At 43.6% G+C, this 18,604-nt stretch overlaps 2 protein-coding genes across 3 annotated transcripts in view; one reads left to right on the top strand and one right to left on the bottom strand.

Moving 5' to 3' along the window:
* The window catches only part of sema3gb (sema domain, immunoglobulin domain (Ig), short basic domain, secreted, (semaphorin) 3Gb), a 34,880-nt gene extending 30,937 nt beyond the window's left edge, over nucleotides 1-3,943 (top strand). The window contains exon 18 of the mRNA XM_062541352.1: nucleotides 84-3,943. Within this exon, the coding sequence (XP_062397336.1) occupies nucleotides 84-578 (495 nt within the window). The 3' untranslated portion in view covers nucleotides 579-3,943. The remainder of the gene's footprint in view (nucleotides 1-83) is intronic.
* A 495-nt stretch (nucleotides 3,944-4,438) lies between these two features.
* Nucleotides 4,439-15,738, bottom strand: wasb (WASP actin nucleation promoting factor b). Of its 2 annotated transcripts, XM_062541351.1 has the most exons (13): nucleotides 15,485-15,738; nucleotides 14,397-14,537; nucleotides 10,527-10,613; nucleotides 9,858-9,954; nucleotides 9,108-9,134; nucleotides 8,930-8,965; nucleotides 8,174-8,345; nucleotides 7,993-8,035; nucleotides 7,250-7,403; nucleotides 6,140-6,412; nucleotides 5,937-6,109; nucleotides 5,464-5,575; nucleotides 4,439-4,827 (listed from the first exon to the last, which is right to left on the bottom strand). In XM_062541351.1, exons 1-13 carry the CDS (start codon nucleotides 15,587-15,589, stop codon nucleotides 4,775-4,777), a joined length of 1,473 nt encoding a protein of 490 aa, XP_062397335.1. In that variant the 5' UTR covers nucleotides 15,590-15,738; the 3' UTR covers nucleotides 4,439-4,774. The 2 variants fall into 2 exon arrangements, with proteins under 2 accessions (XP_062397335.1, XP_062397334.1); XM_062541350.1 differs by having other exon boundaries at nucleotides 5,937-6,412.
* Nucleotides 15,739-18,604: the final 2,866 nt, after the last annotated feature.

Here is an 18,604-nt window from a genome sequence, read left to right as displayed (position 1 = left end):
GTCCAGGAGTGAATGAGTGCTTTTATTCAAACATGTTCTGATTTCCATGCACACAGTAGTTGACGCTCTTGTCTCCCGTGCAGCTGAACCGTGACAGGGAGGTGTTGAAGACGGGCCACGGCATCCTGCTCAAGTCCCTGTCTCAGGCGGACGCCGGCCTCTACCACTGCCTGGCCACCGAGAACAACTTCAAGCACACGGTGGCGCGCATCTCCCTCCGCATCTTGGACCGCGAGATCGTGGAGGCCCTGACCGCGCCGGACGTCCCCGACATGACGTTGATGCTGGACCATGGCCACCACAACCCCCACCACCGCCACCACCAGAAGCAGCAGCAGCAGCACCATCCGCAGCAGGAGCGGCAGCCCCCACCTCCACCCCCTCCGCCCCAGACGCGCCCTCCCAAGCTGCCCTCGCAGCCGGAGGTGCGGCTCATAAACCAGTACTGCCAGTCCTACTGGCAGCAGGGCGCCGGGGCGGGCAACGCGGCCGGGGGTGGCGGCCGCCCGCAGAAGCCCAAGCGCACCAGCCGGAGACACACAGATGAAACGGACGACCAGGAGACCCAAGACCACTAACACCTAACCCCACACACCACACCCTCCAGCCCTGCTATCCTGTATCACAGACACTGCACCATTACCCCCCCCTCCACACACACACACACACACACACACATACACTCACAGCCTGGAAATCTTTATTACCCCCACACACAACCCCCCACCCCCCACACACAGAGTCATATGACGTACATCACAGAGAGTTGGCGTGAGCTGCTGGGAGGTGGAGACGGACAGACCCGTCGTTGCCGTTGGTGATCACTGTACTGACTGACCTGAGGAAAGCTATGCGTCGAGACGTCCTGAACTGTGGCATTAGTTGATCAGGAGAAGGGCTGGATCCTCCCTGATGCCGGGGCATTACACAACACTGACCACCATGCCCCCCCCCCCCCTGTAATGTGTTAGTACAACCCCAGAGCCCCATCCACAACATTAATAGCTATGGTGGTTGTAACAAAGCGAGTGTATCTTCCTTTCACCCTCTCACACAGATCCCCCTTTATCACTTCCTACTATACTAGCACCACGGTGCGTTTTGGGGAACCTGGCCTTGTCCATGTATAAGCTGCTGTTACTCGAGCAGATCGGCTATAGTGTTGTGATACATATACGGTTGGATGTACAATACTGTTTTTTCTGCTCACCTTTTTGATATAGCATTGGGCCCTGTCTGTTGCATGTCGCACCATGTTGAACATGTTGAACTCTGAAAGTTCACACAGTCCTTGCACGCCTGGAGGCATCTCACAAAGTGATCATTATCAAGGCGTTCACTGTCAGTGACTCAAATGACTCCAAAAAAAAAACATTTTTTAAATTGTTGTTTAATTCATACTTTCCACGGTAGTCGTTAATGCTTTAACTGACGGATTAGGGTGGAGATGTATTACTTGAAAGAATCTCAAGAGGTGCCCACTATTAGTCAACATTAAGATGCTTTACTTGGACGGCAACCTAAAATATGGGAGGTATCATGGTTAGACCAAACATTAAAGTATATGAGGATGTAGAAAACCATAAAGCCCTGACAGACATTGTGGGAATGATAAATTGTCCCATTATATACCCATTGCTCTGGCTCTTTATATAAAACCCAGAGCAATTTCCAGATAAAGGTCTCTTACCTTATGTATCATTATGTTGCCTTCAGTATGTATCTCACATTTTAACATTCAAATAGCAATATTTTCAGTTGCATTCTAATTGTAAAGTATTATTCATTTGGACCTTGAGGAAAGTGCTGGCACTGGGCAACTTTAAAGTGTTCCCCCACTTCAAGGCCACGCCGTTAGAGCACCCCTGACATCTCTGTGTGTGTGTGTAGAGTCACCTGTTCTTATTTGGCTCAAATTCAATTCAGTTAAGTGCCCCTTTAGGTCTCCAAAAACATGATTTGTTACAGAACTTAAGATGCCAACAGCAACTAAATATTAAATGTGTATCATATGTTTAGAAATGTAGAAATAATTCATGATATCTTTTACCCCCTCTTGCATATACAAGATACTCGATTTCACTCCCACTGAATAACTAATGTGCATTATAATAGCCAGAACAAGACAAAGCATGATTTTAAATTAGTCAGTTTAAATATATATATATATATATCAAGGCAATGTGTCACTGAGTTGGAACACAAGTCTAAATTATGGACCAAAACTACGACTACTGCTAAGATGCAGGACTTCATTTCCCATGCAGGAAAATCTGCACTACAAGACTATTAGACTGGATAAAATGACAGTGTCATATGCAATTGTTGTTGAACAATGTTTTTGTATAGCGATCAATTTAATCTCTGCAAGTGACACTATTGCAGGTGAAGTCCTCTGCTAGGTCAGTAGTCTTCTTTTATATGTGTTCTGCGTGTCCTACACAGATATACCGAGACCTTATCACTGTTGTATTTCTAGTCCACAAAAAAAAAGAGCACATATCCAATAGCCTACAGCAAGGCCGTCAACCAGTGTAGTTATTGTAAATCACTTACGCCTGAAAAAAAATGCAAGTAAGATGTTTTCATTTTTACTAATGCATGTATCATCTGTGCTGGAAAAGTAGCTTAGATAACAGTGAATATGATTTAGTGTGTCTCTCCTTCCCACCCCAGGCACTGGGGATTCCCCTCACCCCATTGTGAAATCAAACTATTAAGCGACCAGTGTGCAATTTTCCCTGGTGCTACACATTTCGATTTCACGTCAGCATGACACAGACTTGGAGCTTCACAACGACTTGTGATAGTTTGTCTGCTTCGTGTTTGTGAAGAGCAATGTAGTCTGTCAGGCTCCAGTTCTTTGTGTGTAGAGGCAATTAGGTATACTGTTACCGCAGCGCCATCTGTTGGTCAAATTGAGATACTGCTCTTATTCATCTACTCCTCTGCTCTCTTCCACCCTCGCCATGGCAAATATTTATTTTGAGACTGTACATATTCCTGTAAGTTGTGCACTTTGGTGGTGGGGTGAGGGAACTGGGTTCGGTGAGCCTTATAATATTGTGTGTTGTTCATAAACAGGACCAGTATTCATGGAAAGAGAAAAGAGGTAGACTTTTTGGATGAAAGCTGACGGAAGTGAAGCGCTGTAAAACAAACCTCGATACTTGCTCCAGATGCAGAGTTTAGGCCCACAGCAATCCTGCTCAATGAACATTGTATTCAGTTAGTAGGAGATTGCGATGATAGAGTTGTAACTGCTAGGGAAGACGTACTGTTTGAAACAGGGAAATTTTAGCTGCAGGATTTATTTTGTTTTTTAAAAAAAGAGAAAAAAGTCTACCTCTTCTAGCACTTTCTATGGAATATCACTTGTACCAAATCACATGAGCAAGACAAAAGGAACCACATCCAATTTAAGCACACTCCGGATCAGTCCAAAAGACGTAAATCAACACAGACGCTATGAAAACACAAAACGAAGAAGAAAAAAAAAGAGAAAGATGTGGGAAGGGAAGGTTCCTCGCATTTTTTACTTGAGCGATAAAATAAAATATTCTCTCAAGTAAACAATCTTGGACAGGCAGAGGGTACACCACCCCCACTGCAGTCTCTCTATCAGTGTAGCCTCCATCCAGGCCAAGCTCCATATCCTCCCCCTGCCACACCACAGGCTCACAGAGGGGGCTAGTGACGTGCATGGGTCCTATTTGTCTTGCTGTGCTTTGGGTTGGGTGTTTTGTCATTGAACTAAAATCAAGCTACATCTTAATTGTTCTTTGTACTTGTAGATGTGTTTAATTTTTTTTGTTTGTTTTGCCAGACTAAGTAAGTGAACGTGGTTGTTTGTAATAAATATTATTTTATTATTGTTGTTATATTTCTTGCGTTTTTGGAATTTCAATAGATATATAACTGTTTTATAAACTTGGGGAAGCAGTTGCTCTGTGTTTTTGTGTTTATTTGACTTACACTCAATGTTTTGTGTGTGTGTTTATGTGTGTGTTTGTGTGTGTGTGTGTGTGTGTGTGTGTGTGTGTGTGTGTGTGTGTGTGTGTGTGTGTGTGTGTGTGTGTGTGTGTGTATGTGTGTGTTTGTGTGTGTCAGGCAGCCTCAGGGAACTTAACAATGTGTCAACATAGACAGCTATTTAAAAAGGAAAAAGAAAATCTCGAGCACTTAATGATTTACCCCATTGGAAAAAGCTGGTCATGGTTTGGCAGCGTGAACTGCCACATGGACAGTTTTTTCGCAAGCTTTTGTCCAACCTTTTTTTTTCTGTACTCAGCCACTCCTGCAGAGGGGGTGCTGTGTTGTCAGTTCAAACATATTTTATGTTTTGGTGAAGTGCTTTGGTTTGGACTGACCACATAGCACACCACAGAAACATCCTGTAGAGACAGACCACAGAGACATCTCCAGAACACAAGCAAGACGACGTTGGACTTTTTATTGCTATTATTCTCTATGTGCATGCATCCACATTGACACATTGATGTTCATATCTGAAGTTAATCAAAAGCTTTTTTGTATTGCTTCATGATCAAACAAACAGTGCAACTTTCCTAGAACATACAGTACGTACAAACGGTGTTAACATTCCTAGTACATGAGTGTAGAATATATTGAGAATTTAAGGCCTATATGATCTGAAATGTTTGCAAAGGTATGATATATTTACAAAAAGACAGTGCAATGATTTCACTGAGCCAGACTCTGGGGACAACCATTTTGTGAGGCAAGACTTTGACATGTAACCTGCAGGACAAATTTAATCATCCCATTCGTCATCATCATCGTCATCAGCATCATCCTCTTCATCTCCTGGAACAGAATAGAACGGGACATTAGCAACACGTGAAATCTCAATTTGATTTCACAACCCGAGGGCCTCTGGTCTCGGGATCCCATCCCACTTATTACACCACCTTAATGCACAAACTTCAGTTACGTAACTATAGTAACAAGGCACAGTTGCACCATGAACAGGGAAGAGTGGGGTTTGGGTCACAACCATGTTCTAAAATGAAGTCACACACACACACACACACTCACTCACTCACTCTCACAGACACATACACGCAGACACACACACTCACTCTCACTCAGTCACACACACACTCACTCTCACTCAGTCACACACACACTCACTCACTCAGTCACATACACACTCACTCTCACTCAGTCACACACACTCTCACTCTCACACACACACAGACACTCACTCACTCACACACACACACACACACACACACACACACACACACACACACACACACACACACACACACACTCACATTCACTCACTCACACACACACTCACTCTCTCTCTCTCACACACACACACTCACACTCAGTCACTCACTCTCACACACACACACACACACACACATACACACACACACACACACACACACACACACACACACACACACACACACACACACGCTGCTGTGTTACCTGAGGAGTGGATGGCTTTACTCCTCTTCTGCATCACCATCATGAGAGCTCCCACGATTCCCTCCTCAGGCTGAGCGGCGGCCGCGGGGTGTGGGTCTGGACTGTCTGACACCTGGCACAGGTAGAAGAACAAAGTCATCGCCCGATCTCCGCAAACGCCTCATCAACCTTTTGCTGTTATTCATGGCACACATCCAGATCATTCTTGGAACTGTGAAAACCACAGTTTGATTAAATCTGCTTATGTGTGGATTTGAACAACAACAAAAAGGCTGTGTGGTTTTTTAACTTCAAAAGGATCGAAAATAGTTCCGCAATCGAAACCGTTAGAGGTTCATTTGTCTAATTAGAATGGCATTTTAGTTGGAGCTGCATACACTAAAGAAAACACTACTTTGCAACAAAGGCAATTGCTCGTATGATTCCTCTGTGGTTTGTGGACAACAAAAAGGGACTTGTGGGAGCCATCTTACATTCTTTAGCTTCCTGCCCGACCGAATCTGGTCCAGCAGGGCACCTCTGCCACCTCCGCCACCTCCTCCTCCTCCGGATGGAGGAGCAGGAGGAGTAGACGGGCTCCGAGGAACGCTGGGCCCTGGGCCAGGCGCAGGTGGGGGCGGAGGAGGAGGAGGAGGTGGAGGTGGGGGTCCTCCACCCATCGGCGGAGGCGGCGGAGGTCCCGCTGAGTGAGGAGGTGGAGGAGGCGCGTGGGCGGAGGAGAGCGGGGGACGGGCTGGGGGCCCCGGCCGGCCTGCGGGCGGAGGAGGGGGCAGCGGGCCGCGGCTGGAGGGAGGCGGCGGGCCGCGGGAGCCGTGCCCTGGCGGAGGATGACCTGGGGGAGGAGGTGGGACGTGGCCTCCACGCGGGGGAGGGGGTGCGGGAGCCCCAGAGCGGCCGCTGGCAGGTACCGGAGGCAGGGGGTCAGATCTGCCCCGAGAGCCGTCTGCATCTGAAACATACAGATGCATCTTCCGTCTTTAAAACACACTGACAACTAAACACAGATACATCTCCTGTCTTTTACACACACTGACAAACTAAACACAGATACATCTCCTGTCTTTAAAACACACACTGACGAACTAAACACAGATGCATCTCCTGTCTTTAAAACACACACTGACAAACTAAACACAGATGCATCTCCTGTCTTTAAAACACACACTGACGAACTAAACACAGATGCATCTCCTGTCTTTAAAACACACTGACCAACTAAACACAGATACATCTCCTGTCTTTTACACACACTGACAAACTAAACACAGATGTATCTCCTGTCTTTTACACTGACGAACTAAACACAGATGCATCTCCTGTCTTTAAAACACACTGACCAACTAAACACAGATACTGTACATCTCCTGTCTTTTACACACACTGACGAATTAAACAGACCAGAAATAGTTCAACTGTACATCCTCAATCCTAGTGAAAGATAACTGCAGTATTCCTAATTCACTGGTAAATTGTATGGAATGGTTGGAGCTAAAGTTATTTAGTTTGTTGCCCATTTACAGAGCCAGGACTGTTTATGGACAACAGAGAGGACCAAGAAGGGACATTTGCTGAATTGGACAAGGAATGTTTCTGATTGTAATTGAGGACTACACCTTTAGCTCCTCTTCAATTTCAATTGAATTTCACTTACTGTATAGAGCGCCAAAACATTACACATGTCTCATGGCGCTTTACAGAGTGTTAAACATTCAATGAGTAACAGGGGCAAGGAAAAACTCCCTAGAATTGGAGATATACAGAGAGAGGTGTCTGGTAATGCCCCCACCTTGTTTCCTCATCTCATTGCGGACCCCATCCAACCCCCCGTGCTGCTCGATGAAGTCATAGATCAGCTTGGAGGTCTCTGCGTCCATCAGCTGGTCGTCACTGATGCCAGCCTTGGCAAAGAGTTTCTTCAGATCTGGGTCCAGGTTCTGGCTCTGTCATTTTGGGAAGAGAATATTGAAAGGCACCACCAGCAGGGACAATGACATTAGCTTTACATTTTCTCTTAGCTGTGGCTTATACATTGATTTTTGCTAAATTTCCTCAGCTATGAGGTTAATGCACGCGAGCAGTTCATATGATATTACATTAATATGGTTTTGCTTCTTTTAACTTGCATCAAACACTGTCCTGCGGCTTATACACAATGCGGCTAATACACAGGAAATTACTGTAATAATGTAGCAAGTAGTGCGTTGTACATTGAAGTAAGTGACGACCTACAGTATGTTGGTCCATAAAGCCAACTGGTGTACCACAACACCACTTCACTTCACACTTCACCGAGTGGACGTCACTATTGGCTCAATGCAGCCGAACAGGAGGACTTTTTGCGCACCATATGCCTTACTGTAATAACTATCCTCGGTTATTATTAGCCTCCACTCTGCTCTGTTATATCTCAGGCAGTATGGTACATGATCCTCAGCATATGTAAAGTATGTGTTTACTCATTACACTCAATAAATGGCGAGAGTCTGTTTAATTCTCGCTCCATACTATCAGCATTGGAAGGGGACTCACATCAAAGCCTTTATTTGGGTCCCATCCGACATGTGTCACATGCCTGCAAAGGAGCACAGAAGGCTTGATGTAATTGAACAAAAGGACAAATGAAAGTAAGAACAACATACAAACAAACAAACAAACAAACAAACATTGTTGGATGGTTGCAGGAGCGTTTGTTGTTGTTTTGCAATCTTACATGAATCCACTAGGGGCGCCGATGTCAGCCTTGCTGAGTTTGCCTCCTTTCTTCTTGTTCTTCTTGTCCTTCTTCCTGGTGATGCTGGACAGCACAGAGCTTGGCCGGTAGTGCGATGGCGCCATGTCAGGGACGTCCACGCTGGCCATGGGTGCTGGCGAGGATCCTGGAGCTGGTCCCAATGCCACACAAACACACACACACACACACACACACACACACACACACAGACACACACATATGAACACGCACATGCACACACACACACACACACACACACACACACACACACACACACACACACACAAACACACACACACACACACACACACACACACACACACACACACACACACACACACACACACACACACACACACACACACACACACAACACACACACACACACACACACACACACACACACACACACACACACACACACACACACACACACACACACACACACACACACACACACCATATACACACACAGACGGAGTAAGCTGGCCATATACCTCAATTGAACTGTACTCTGACATAAATAAACAAAAGTGTGAGTAATTTTGACACCATTCATACAGTATCTTCAGTATAGTATGCATGGTGGCTCATTTCCCACTACAGAACTGTATGAAACTAGATCTAGATCTAGCGCGTATATTTCTGACGCTGTTCTCTATTCTCACACTGAGTCATCGCAGAAATCAAACAGTGTGTGTCAGAGTGTTGAGGGACAGATGGAAAATGACTCACCATTTGGAGGGGGCACTGGCGGCAGGCCTCGTTTATCTAAAATGAGAGTAAACGTTGATCAACTGCAAACACTTTCAATTCGCACACTTTACAGGGGTAGCTCACACTTTGCATGATTAGACGACGTCAACGTGACACAGTGATCAGAACGTGTCTTTGGAAGATAAGTGACACGTACCGTTCCTTGTATTGTGCTGTCTCCTCTCTGCAATAAAAGAGATAAGGCAGTGGGTGAGACTGGAGATGTAGTCTGTTTGATATGTGAGTGAGTGTGTGTGTGTGTAGTCCATTTGATATGTGGGTGAGTGACTGTGTGTGTGTGTGTGTGTGTGTGTGTGTGTGTGTGTGTAGTATGTTTGATATGTGAATGACTGTGTGTGTAGTCCGTTTGATATGTGAGTGAGTGACTGTGTGTGTGTGTGTGTGTGTGTAGTACGTTTGATATGAGAGTGAGTGTTTGTATGTGTAGTCCATTTGATATCTGTGTGTGTGTGTGTGTGTGTGTGTGTGTGTGTGTGTGTGTGTGTGTGTGTGTGTGTGTGTGTGTGTGTGTGTGTGTGTGTGTGTGTGTGTGTGTGTGTGTGTGTGTGTGTGTGTGTGTGTGTGCTGTGTGTGTGTGTGTGTGTGTGTTTGTAGTATGTTTGTATGTTATATGAGAGTGAGTGTGTGTATGTGTAGTCCATTTGATATCTGTGTGTGTGTGTGTGTGTGTGTGTGTGTGTGTATGTGTGTAGTTCGTTTGATGTGTGAGTGAGTGTGTGTGTGTGTGTGTAGTCCATTTAAAATGTAAGTGAGTTTGTGTGTGTGTAGTCTGTTTTATATGTGAGTCAGTGAGTGTGTGTGTGTGTGTGTGTGTGGTCCGTATGATATGTGAGTGAGAGTGTGTGATATGCTTTATGCTCTATATGAGTCGGAACACAAGAGTGACCTTGGCGTTCTGCCCTCTGACAGATCTTCTCCTCCACAGCTCCCCGGAAGGCCTCGGACTCCTGGTCACTCGCAAAATTCAGACCCACCTGGCAGTCCTGCACAGACAAGCGTCCACTGCTGGATTACAAGACACACGAGGCCTCCTCTTCTCTGGTTGTGTCACACACAGCACAGTATAGGTTCCCATCAGTGGTGCAGCACTACGCAGTATACCCACTTAAAAAGCATCACCATCTCAATATACTTAAATAGGCAAGGATACAGTATGTATTTAAATAGATAAGGATATGTATTTACTGTAAATAGGCAAGGATATGTATTTACATTTGGGCTTGATCATAGTATACCCACTACAGCTATAGCTACTACATCACAGTATACCCACTACAACTAACCAGACTACAACATTGGCTCCCATTGGAGAATTCAAGAGCCCTAATTAGCTTGTGTTGGGGCCCCAAGTTATTGTGATATAAGGGGCTATTAGTGCACCACTTCAGAACAGCTCAGCTTAGCCATCACGGCCGGAAAATCTCGTTCCCAGACGCCATTAAAAAACAAATCACAATGCAACACATTTGCACCACAGTTTTGTCCTTCAGCACTGATCCTTGGGCTGCATGTGTGTTTAGACACCAGGGCCCCAGAGGGCGCTGTGGGTACTCACGTCTGCTGGGAAGGTGTGGAAGTAGGTCAGAGGGTTGGCGTAGGTCATCTCCTCATACAGCTCCTGCTCCCAGATCTGCTTCCCCTCCTGATGAGGACATGTTCACTGAGTTCACAGATACTGACACTGAGGGCCAGATGTACGCAAAAGATCATAAATGGCGGAGCAAGAAGCCACTTCCGGGAATCCGGAAAAATGTGTGATTCGAGTTCCTGGAAGTGCCTCCTGATGAAATATCTTGCTCCACCATTTATAATCTTTGATGTATGTACATTTGTGAACGTAGTGTCATCAGCATCATGGCCAAGCCGCAGAAAGTGCTCGCTGTCATTCTTCAGTTTACGTGGTATTTATCAACCTACAGTTCATCAGGTAATCACTAATCAGCACCTTTCTCCGCCCCCTACCACAATTTCCAGAAGGTCACAACTGAACGGCATACTTCAGCCGTGGCTTACTGGGGCAGCCATGGCCTACTGCAGGGCTATTCAATTAGTTTGTAATAGGGGCCAGTTCATGAAAAGTATCACAACTGAGGGGCCGGAGAAATACCGCTTGAAATATGAGTAATCACGTACAAATGATACAATAAACTACAACAGCACATGGGTGTTCAAATGTTGCATTTTGTAAATGCATAATATCGTTTTTTGTTGGTTATTTGTGTTTTGGGAATATTTCTGCCACAGGCCCAGCCTACCACAGTGGTTGGCCAACATTGGGAAGGTGACACTGGATCTATACTGCATATATCTATACTTGCATTTTGTAAAAGCATAATAGCGTTTTTTGGTGGTTATTTGTTCTATTTGTGTTTTGGGAATATTTCTGCCACAGGCCCAGACTACCACAGTGGTAGGTCAACATTGGGAAGGTGACACTGGATCTATATTGCTAATATGTTGCATTTTGTAAAATAATAATCTAGTTTTTTTGGTGGTTATTTTGTTGTATTTGTGTTTTGGGAATATTTCTGCCACAGGCCACTACCAGCATTGGGAAGGTGACACTGGATCTACAGTACATTGCTAATATGGCTAATATGAAATCTGTGATAACATTAACAGCAATGATATCTGAGCTTTGCGCAGTAACTGCTAAGTCCATACAATTTCCAATGGGTACAAACAGGTTTCAAACGGTGCTCAAAAGAAATGAATGTGCGTAATCGGTCGCATATTTAACTCTTCTCAACATACGTGTACATTTAACGTTCCCACCATTTAAATTGGATGAACGTGTTCACAAATCAATGTTACTTACAGTGGACTTGACATCAAGGCGATGGATGTGTATTAGTTTCACAGATTCACACTGAATATTTGCGTGGTCAAACCCGTTAAAATGTTTGTAGCTTATATACTCCAACGTAGTGGCAATTTACCTTGAAACTAAGCTAAAATGGAACTTATATTCAACTCGTTCTAAACATTACGTGCAATTGGCTGAGGTGCAGTGGCTGCAGGACTTCCGAGCGAGTGAGCGCATGAAACAGTAGCCTACTGATGCCACCAAAGTTAAATTTTAAACCGACTCCTATTTGCCTCAATAGCTACATTACGAGTGGCGAATGCTTTCGCGAGGATATGCTTGGACTGGAGAGGCACACTATACCGGTGAGATTTCATGCACCAAAAATCCTTCATGCTTTGAGGAAAACAACTTGGATTTGGTGCACGTCAACATGTTGGTGACGCTGCGTAAAAACGAAGCAAGGTACAAGTAACGTCTTTGAATAATACCCAGAAACACAGCCTACAACGGCAACGCACCACACAGAACATTATTTATAGGCGCAGTGTAGCCTATCGCTGTACCTCGTTGTGTTTTCCACCAGCTTTTTACGTCTTTACCGAATATGGATTTGCTTATAACATCAGCCAACACTTCAAGGGCCACTACAAAGTATCTCGGGGGCCGGATCCGGCCCGCGGGCCGCTAATTGAAGAGCCCTGGCCTACTGGTTAGGGCTTCGGGCTTCGGGCTTCGGGCTTGTAACCTGAGGGTTGCCAGTTCGATCCCCGACCAGTCCACGGCTGAAGTGCCTTTGAGCAAGGCACCTAACCCCTCATTGCTCCCCGAGCGCCGCTGGTTGGGCAGGCAGCTCACTGATCTGGGTTGTGTGATTCACCTGTGTTCACTGTGTGCTGTGTGTTCACTAATTCGGTTAAATTGGGTTAAACGCAGATAACTGAATTTCCCTCACGGGATCAAAAAAAGTATATATTCTATTCTTTCTATTCTATTCAATCACAAGCACAGTGGAATGAAATGATTCTGAACTGATGACAACATTAAAAGGAATGCTAGCAGGTTGGAAAGTTTAAGTAAGTTATGAAAGTGAAAGTAAGACATTCGAAAGGCCAGAGAAAGTTGCTTTTGATAGAGTACAAAGACGCAAAACTGGTGCTCTGAGCAGCGATTCTGTTTTCTTTAAAAGCTATCTCTTATTGACGCATCCAACCACAAATCTTTGACACGAAACTCCCGCTTTCCCCTGACCCTCCTATGAATATATGCATGACAAGGAAAACCACTAATTTCCATTCTCAGCTCCCACGACAGGCAGTCTGCACTTTCACCTCAGTGTGGCCTGTTCGTACATACCTCGCTATGTTTTACGCACACGTTGTAAAACAAATACGCCTGAGGTGGGCGTTAGTACATCTGGGCCTGACACTCACCAGATACAAAGCAAGAGCTTGTGTAAAGGCAGTGGTATCCCTTACAGAAATGTCAGGTTTCTGGCGACAGTTGCCACAAATTTATTTGCCGCAAGGTCATATTTTCACATGCAAATTCAGGCTAACAGTTGTGGTTAACTTTTGGCAATGTTGCAGCAAATTTACAGAAATGTTATATGCAAATTTGGCTTGTCACCAGAAGTTCACTGGAAGTTTGCCATTCTTGTTTCAGTGTGGTGGCAACTTCTCTTTGTTGCTGGAAGTTTGCCACTAGCGGCCAACATTGCCAAAACTTCTGGCAATATTTTCTCATATTTCTTTCCCACCAATCACCGCACAAGTTTGTTGCAAATCTTCCACAACATTCCATTTTTGTAAGGTTTGTTACGTGATGTGACGAGTTAATCTAGTGTGTGTGTGTGTGTGTGTGTGTCTGTCCGTCTGTCTGTGTGTGTGTGTGTGTGTGTGTGTGTATGTGTGTGTGTCAACATAAACTATAAGCATAATATAATCTCACACAATAGCAAATACTGTAGCAAAAAAGAATATTGTCATAAGATTGTTGATTTTAAATTATTGCCTGCTGAAAGTGTCAGGTCAAAAACGATTCATAAAACAAGTAAAGAAAGTCCGCACACCAGTAGGGTCAGTTCTGAAGAAGGTCTGATGAAAGACTAATGCCCGAAACATAAACACACAAACACTGTTGGGAGCTACTGATGTGCAGACTTTCTGTACGCATTCTGTTATGTCCATTTTGTCCAGCACCCAATTTTAGAGCTTGGATGTGCGTGCTTCATTTTTATTCTTACAAAAGCTATTCATAAACACAATATTACGTGATAATGCTTGTCTTTACATGGCCAGGGGGGTACAGCTGACGGAAATACTAAGATAAGATAAGATAAGATATACTTTAATGTCCCCCAAGGGGGAAATTTGTCTTGGGCTGCAGTCACTGCATCACACACTTACAACGTACTACATAAAACATAAAATATACACAAAACAACACAGCACAGAAAGTGCCCAACACAGTGGGGGTAAAAGTGTATAAATAGTACATAAGTAGTAGGCTACAATAGGCAACACAGTCACTACTAATTCAATCAGCCTCATCGGAGAGAGGAAGAGGAGGAGGAGGAGGAGGAGGAGGAGAAGGAGGAGGAGGAGGAGCCGCACTAACCTTGATGTCAAAGAGACGGATGTAGTAGGAGCGCTTGGGGTTGTCCTTGACGAAGCACACGACGGCGGTGTGCTGCAGGCTCCACTGGTTGGGTGAATGGGGCACGGCCATGTACAGCTGAACCACAGCTGTCGCCAGCGTCTGGCCAAATCAACAAGTACACCGAGGAGTCAGGGGGGAAAACAAGAGGCTCCTTTCACATTCTATGACCGCTGTCCAGGAATCAATGTTGGAAATTTCTGAAGTTTCTAGTTGTAGTTGAGTCATTGTCTCATATTGCTCATGCAATGAAAACAGGCTTAAAAGACAGAATGATCAAGATCATGACAAGCAAAGCTAACACTAAAACTTTAATCTTGCTCAAAAGAAAATGTGAAAGCGTCTGATCAACTTATTTTCAACTTGCCACCACTAATTCCTATTTTTCTGCTCCTTATCTGTGTCATGCACTGCTTCTAAAGAAGGTACTGGTCAGCTCTTGGGAAATTCCAGGAAGTAACTAAAACTAAAATTACTCTGTGACAAAACAAAAATAAGCCCCTAAAACTCCTACTCTAGTTTCCATTGATTTTACAGCTAATCACAAAAGAAGGGCTCATTTATCCAAGCTAAGGCTACAGCATATGTTTTCAGTTTCAATTTATTTTACAGATTTTTGAAGACATCCGTTGCAAGAAGCGTCCTAATGGACTAGTCTAAGGCTCAGATAAAGTCAAGGCTGAAAGTGGGTGATAACAATTACTGCTGTTTTTATTCAGCAGATCATGCATCTTGGAGTCTGTTCGTATGTTCTGCCACTAAATGGCAGGAAGTGGCCTCAAATCAAGTTTCCTGTCACCTTACTGTGAAGTAATAGTGCACCGCTCAGTAACACTGTACTGTGGCACTTCAACTGCAGATGCTCTCATGAGAATATTCTCAAGAGATTTGGATATTTTTTCATCAATAGCTAAAGCTGCAGGTGACATACAGTACAGTATAATTTCTGTATTACTATAAATATAATCAGTATGAAAAGTCTTTTTTTTTTACAATTAGTATCATCAAAATTCAAAAGTGAGCGAGCACTAGAGAGTCATTTTGCATACCACACATCTCCTCCCCAGCAGGTCCTCCACCCTCTCGTTCTCCTGGATGCTCAGTAGCACGCTGTGGACGTGCTCGGGCGTCTTGGACTTCCCTCCTCGGCTCATCTCTCCTCTGGCCGTGGATCACCTGGTAGCCCCAGAAGCACCTAAGGACCCCCTCCCTCCCTGACCTCTTTAAAGCCTCTTTAACCAGAGGTGTGAGAGAGAGACACACACACACACACACAGCCACACAGGGTGCTACCACCAGGACTTCCGCGTTTGAACACTGGGTGATGTAAGTGTGAAAGAGGCTCAAAAAGAGGAAGGGGAAGTCGGTCTGGTAACCACACAGACAAAGCGCTAAAGGACTTGTTGTGTGCACTCTGCCTGAGTCCTAGGCCTGCTGTGTGTGCATGCTGTGGGAAGGGGAAGAGAAGTTAGCACCACTGTCAGTTTGCTGAGAAAGAGCTTTCAAGGGAGAGATTAGTCTGCTTGCTGTTTAACACATCATGTGAAGAGATTCCCCTTTTTTCATTGTGATTGTGTTTATACATGTTGTTGATGATTTTGTTGTTGTTGACTGGGTATATCATTCCATTATTTCTAATAATGTGGCCCATCAGTTGTGATTAGATAGATTAATCTATTAGTTTTTTTTTATTATTTAAAATGTGCCAATATAGAAATAGGACCAGATGTGCATGCTAACAACTCTTTTATAACGTTTTATAACATGACATTGAAGGCGTCATCTTTTTTGCAATCAACTGTTTATTGAGTGTCATAAATGGGGCGGGGAGCTAGACGGTTACACGAGATGAGATATAAAAGCACACACATGATCATGTAAAAAAGAGAGGAAAATAAAAGATAGAAAATACAAAATGAAAAAAAAAAACCTTTTTAACAAAAAAGAGAGAAGAAGAGGAAAAATATGTTACACAACAAAGCACCTCATTGCACAGGGTATATGAGACCCTACATATTAATGCATCCCATTTTTGTAGGGTGAGTTCCTGGACCTTGTCCAGCTGGGCAGTATGGTATTTTAAATTTACAATGCCATCCAAATAACTCAAAAACATTTGAATAGTATACGAGGGTTGATCCACAACTGCAAAACAACTTTCCTAGATGCAGTGAAACTTGCCACCAGCATTTTCTTTTGGAATTTGGAGTATTCAAGGTCTGAATCATCATTCAAAATGCAAATGTGTGGTGTTCTTTGGATTTTGACATCAAGGAGTTTCGACAGTTCCTCCAACGTCCATAGTGCTGCAGCTGTGGAATATGGAAAACATTTGTAGAAACGTACAGTGTAAATGTTGCAAGTAGAGCTAGGAGCCCGGTTCATTTGAAATCTTCTGTGTGAAGTGGCATATGCTCCACAGGTGTTGGTCAAATACAATATCATCAGTAAGTTGACTTACTGTATGCCAGTAATTCCATTCAAAAAGTGAAACTTGTATATTATATTCATTCATTACACACAATATATACAAACAAAAATCTAATTTTCTAAGATACTGAACTGGGCAAAAGCAATAAACACTTGAAATATATTAGGCTGTGTGGAATGAATGTGTTATACAAGTTTCACTTTTTTGAATGGAATTACAGAAATAAATACACTTTTTCATGATTTTCTAATTATGACCAGCACCTGTATACTGTAGTTTTGTGGATCAGTGGATTGAAGGCATCATTGACCAGACTTACAGTACATTCATTACCCCTCTCCCCCTGGACTGTGTAAAGAACACTCATACACCGGAATATCTGATGACCAATCACCTTTATTGAAACAACATTGAGGCTCATGATGAAACAAATTGAGGCTCACCGTCTCAGTGACCTAACAGTACAGAGCCCTAAAATGGACCAATCGACATCTAGGTCAGCTCTTTCCACTGTTGAGTCATAGCCAGTCATCATATATGAACACATGTGGAGGAAGTCAAGATGGACACAAAACATGAAACACCAGTAAGAATATTGACTTCACTTCAACACTGGCTTAATGATGACTCAGCCGATGCAGTGTAACTTGTTCCTCTGAATTGCATGGTAAACACGTGTTTGTGTAAATTCTCACATCAGTTTATATAAGTCTATAAGATCTTGGATATGACAAAATGGTTTCATACCCCTCCTCTCCCTTATCTTCGTGTCATCTATGTTGACTGGTGATTGTCACCACTTGGCTTAGTATATATCCAGGCCTTGAGGTAAGCATGCAAAGTCATTTCCAATGAATGAACTGTACCAAACCAAATGTTGAAAAAAACATGAACAATATAATTGAACCCACAATCATAACACTGATATAATCACGTCATCATAAATACTGTATGTCTAGCACATGACATTTTTTATCACTACCATCATGAAAGTATGTATCCATATGACAGTGTTATATTATTAGTATCAGTAATGACAGCTATCAAAATATGTAACGCCATGACAGCATATAAGCGTATGACAAAGGCATCTGAAGTTCTGAGAACAGGCATGTTGATTACTGATAATGGGAACATAACACTGCCCTGTCATTTGGATTTCATAATGACAAAAAGACAGGACACAACATCTACTGTACTACGACACGTGGTTGATATGTCACTGGTGTGGGGGAGAGTTTAGAGTCTTCAACTCAAAACAGTGCTTCTGTAAAAGCACTCTACCATTAACTTCTTCTCCTGAACAACAGCTCTCACAAGTCATCCATTATAACCTGTTGCCAAAAGGTACAGATCAAAGCGGCGTATGATTCAGCAAGATAAATGTAGTGTATAGCTGCATAGAAACACAGGGACATGAATCCTCCTTAGAAAATCTAAAAAACAAAAACCTTGGTACCTCCTCTCTCGCCCCTCACAAAACATTTCACATTGAAGCACAAAAAGTGTTTCCTCATTTTGACTGGTCTACATTGGACATAAATAAATTATTGCTAATTATATCAAAGGTCTCTCTTGGTTACATCTTTTAAATTATTCTCCAGCACAGTTTTCACAGTAGTATCAGTTGATCTGATATATCTCCACAGCTAACAATTAAAATGATCATATCTTCGAGGGATTTGGGGGGAAATGTGCAGTATGTTGAATTTGTTAGTGTTGGACTCTCAACTAAGAC

This window comes from Sardina pilchardus, chromosome 7, assembly GCF_963854185.1.
Source record: "Sardina pilchardus chromosome 7, fSarPil1.1, whole genome shotgun sequence".
Lineage (NCBI taxonomy): Eukaryota > Metazoa > Chordata > Actinopteri > Clupeiformes > Clupeidae > Sardina > Sardina pilchardus.
The sequence above is the reverse complement of the archived record's forward strand: the minus strand, read 5'-3'. Positions and strand labels throughout refer to the sequence as shown.

Excerpts from the sequence above, each read along its gene's own strand:
- wasb (XM_062541350.1), bottom strand. The coding sequence starts at position 15,589 with ATGAGCCGAGGAGGGAAGTCCAAGACGCCCGAGCACGTCCACAGCGTG. Across the intron at positions 9,135-9,857 it reads TCAGAGGGCAGAACGCCAAG|AGAGGAGACAGCACAATACA; the intron begins GTCACTCTTGTG and ends CTTTTATTGCAG. Across the intron at positions 7,404-7,992 it reads ACCCAAATAAAGGCTTTGAT|AGCCAGAACCTGGACCCAGA; the intron begins GTGAGTCCCCTT and ends CCAAAATGACAG.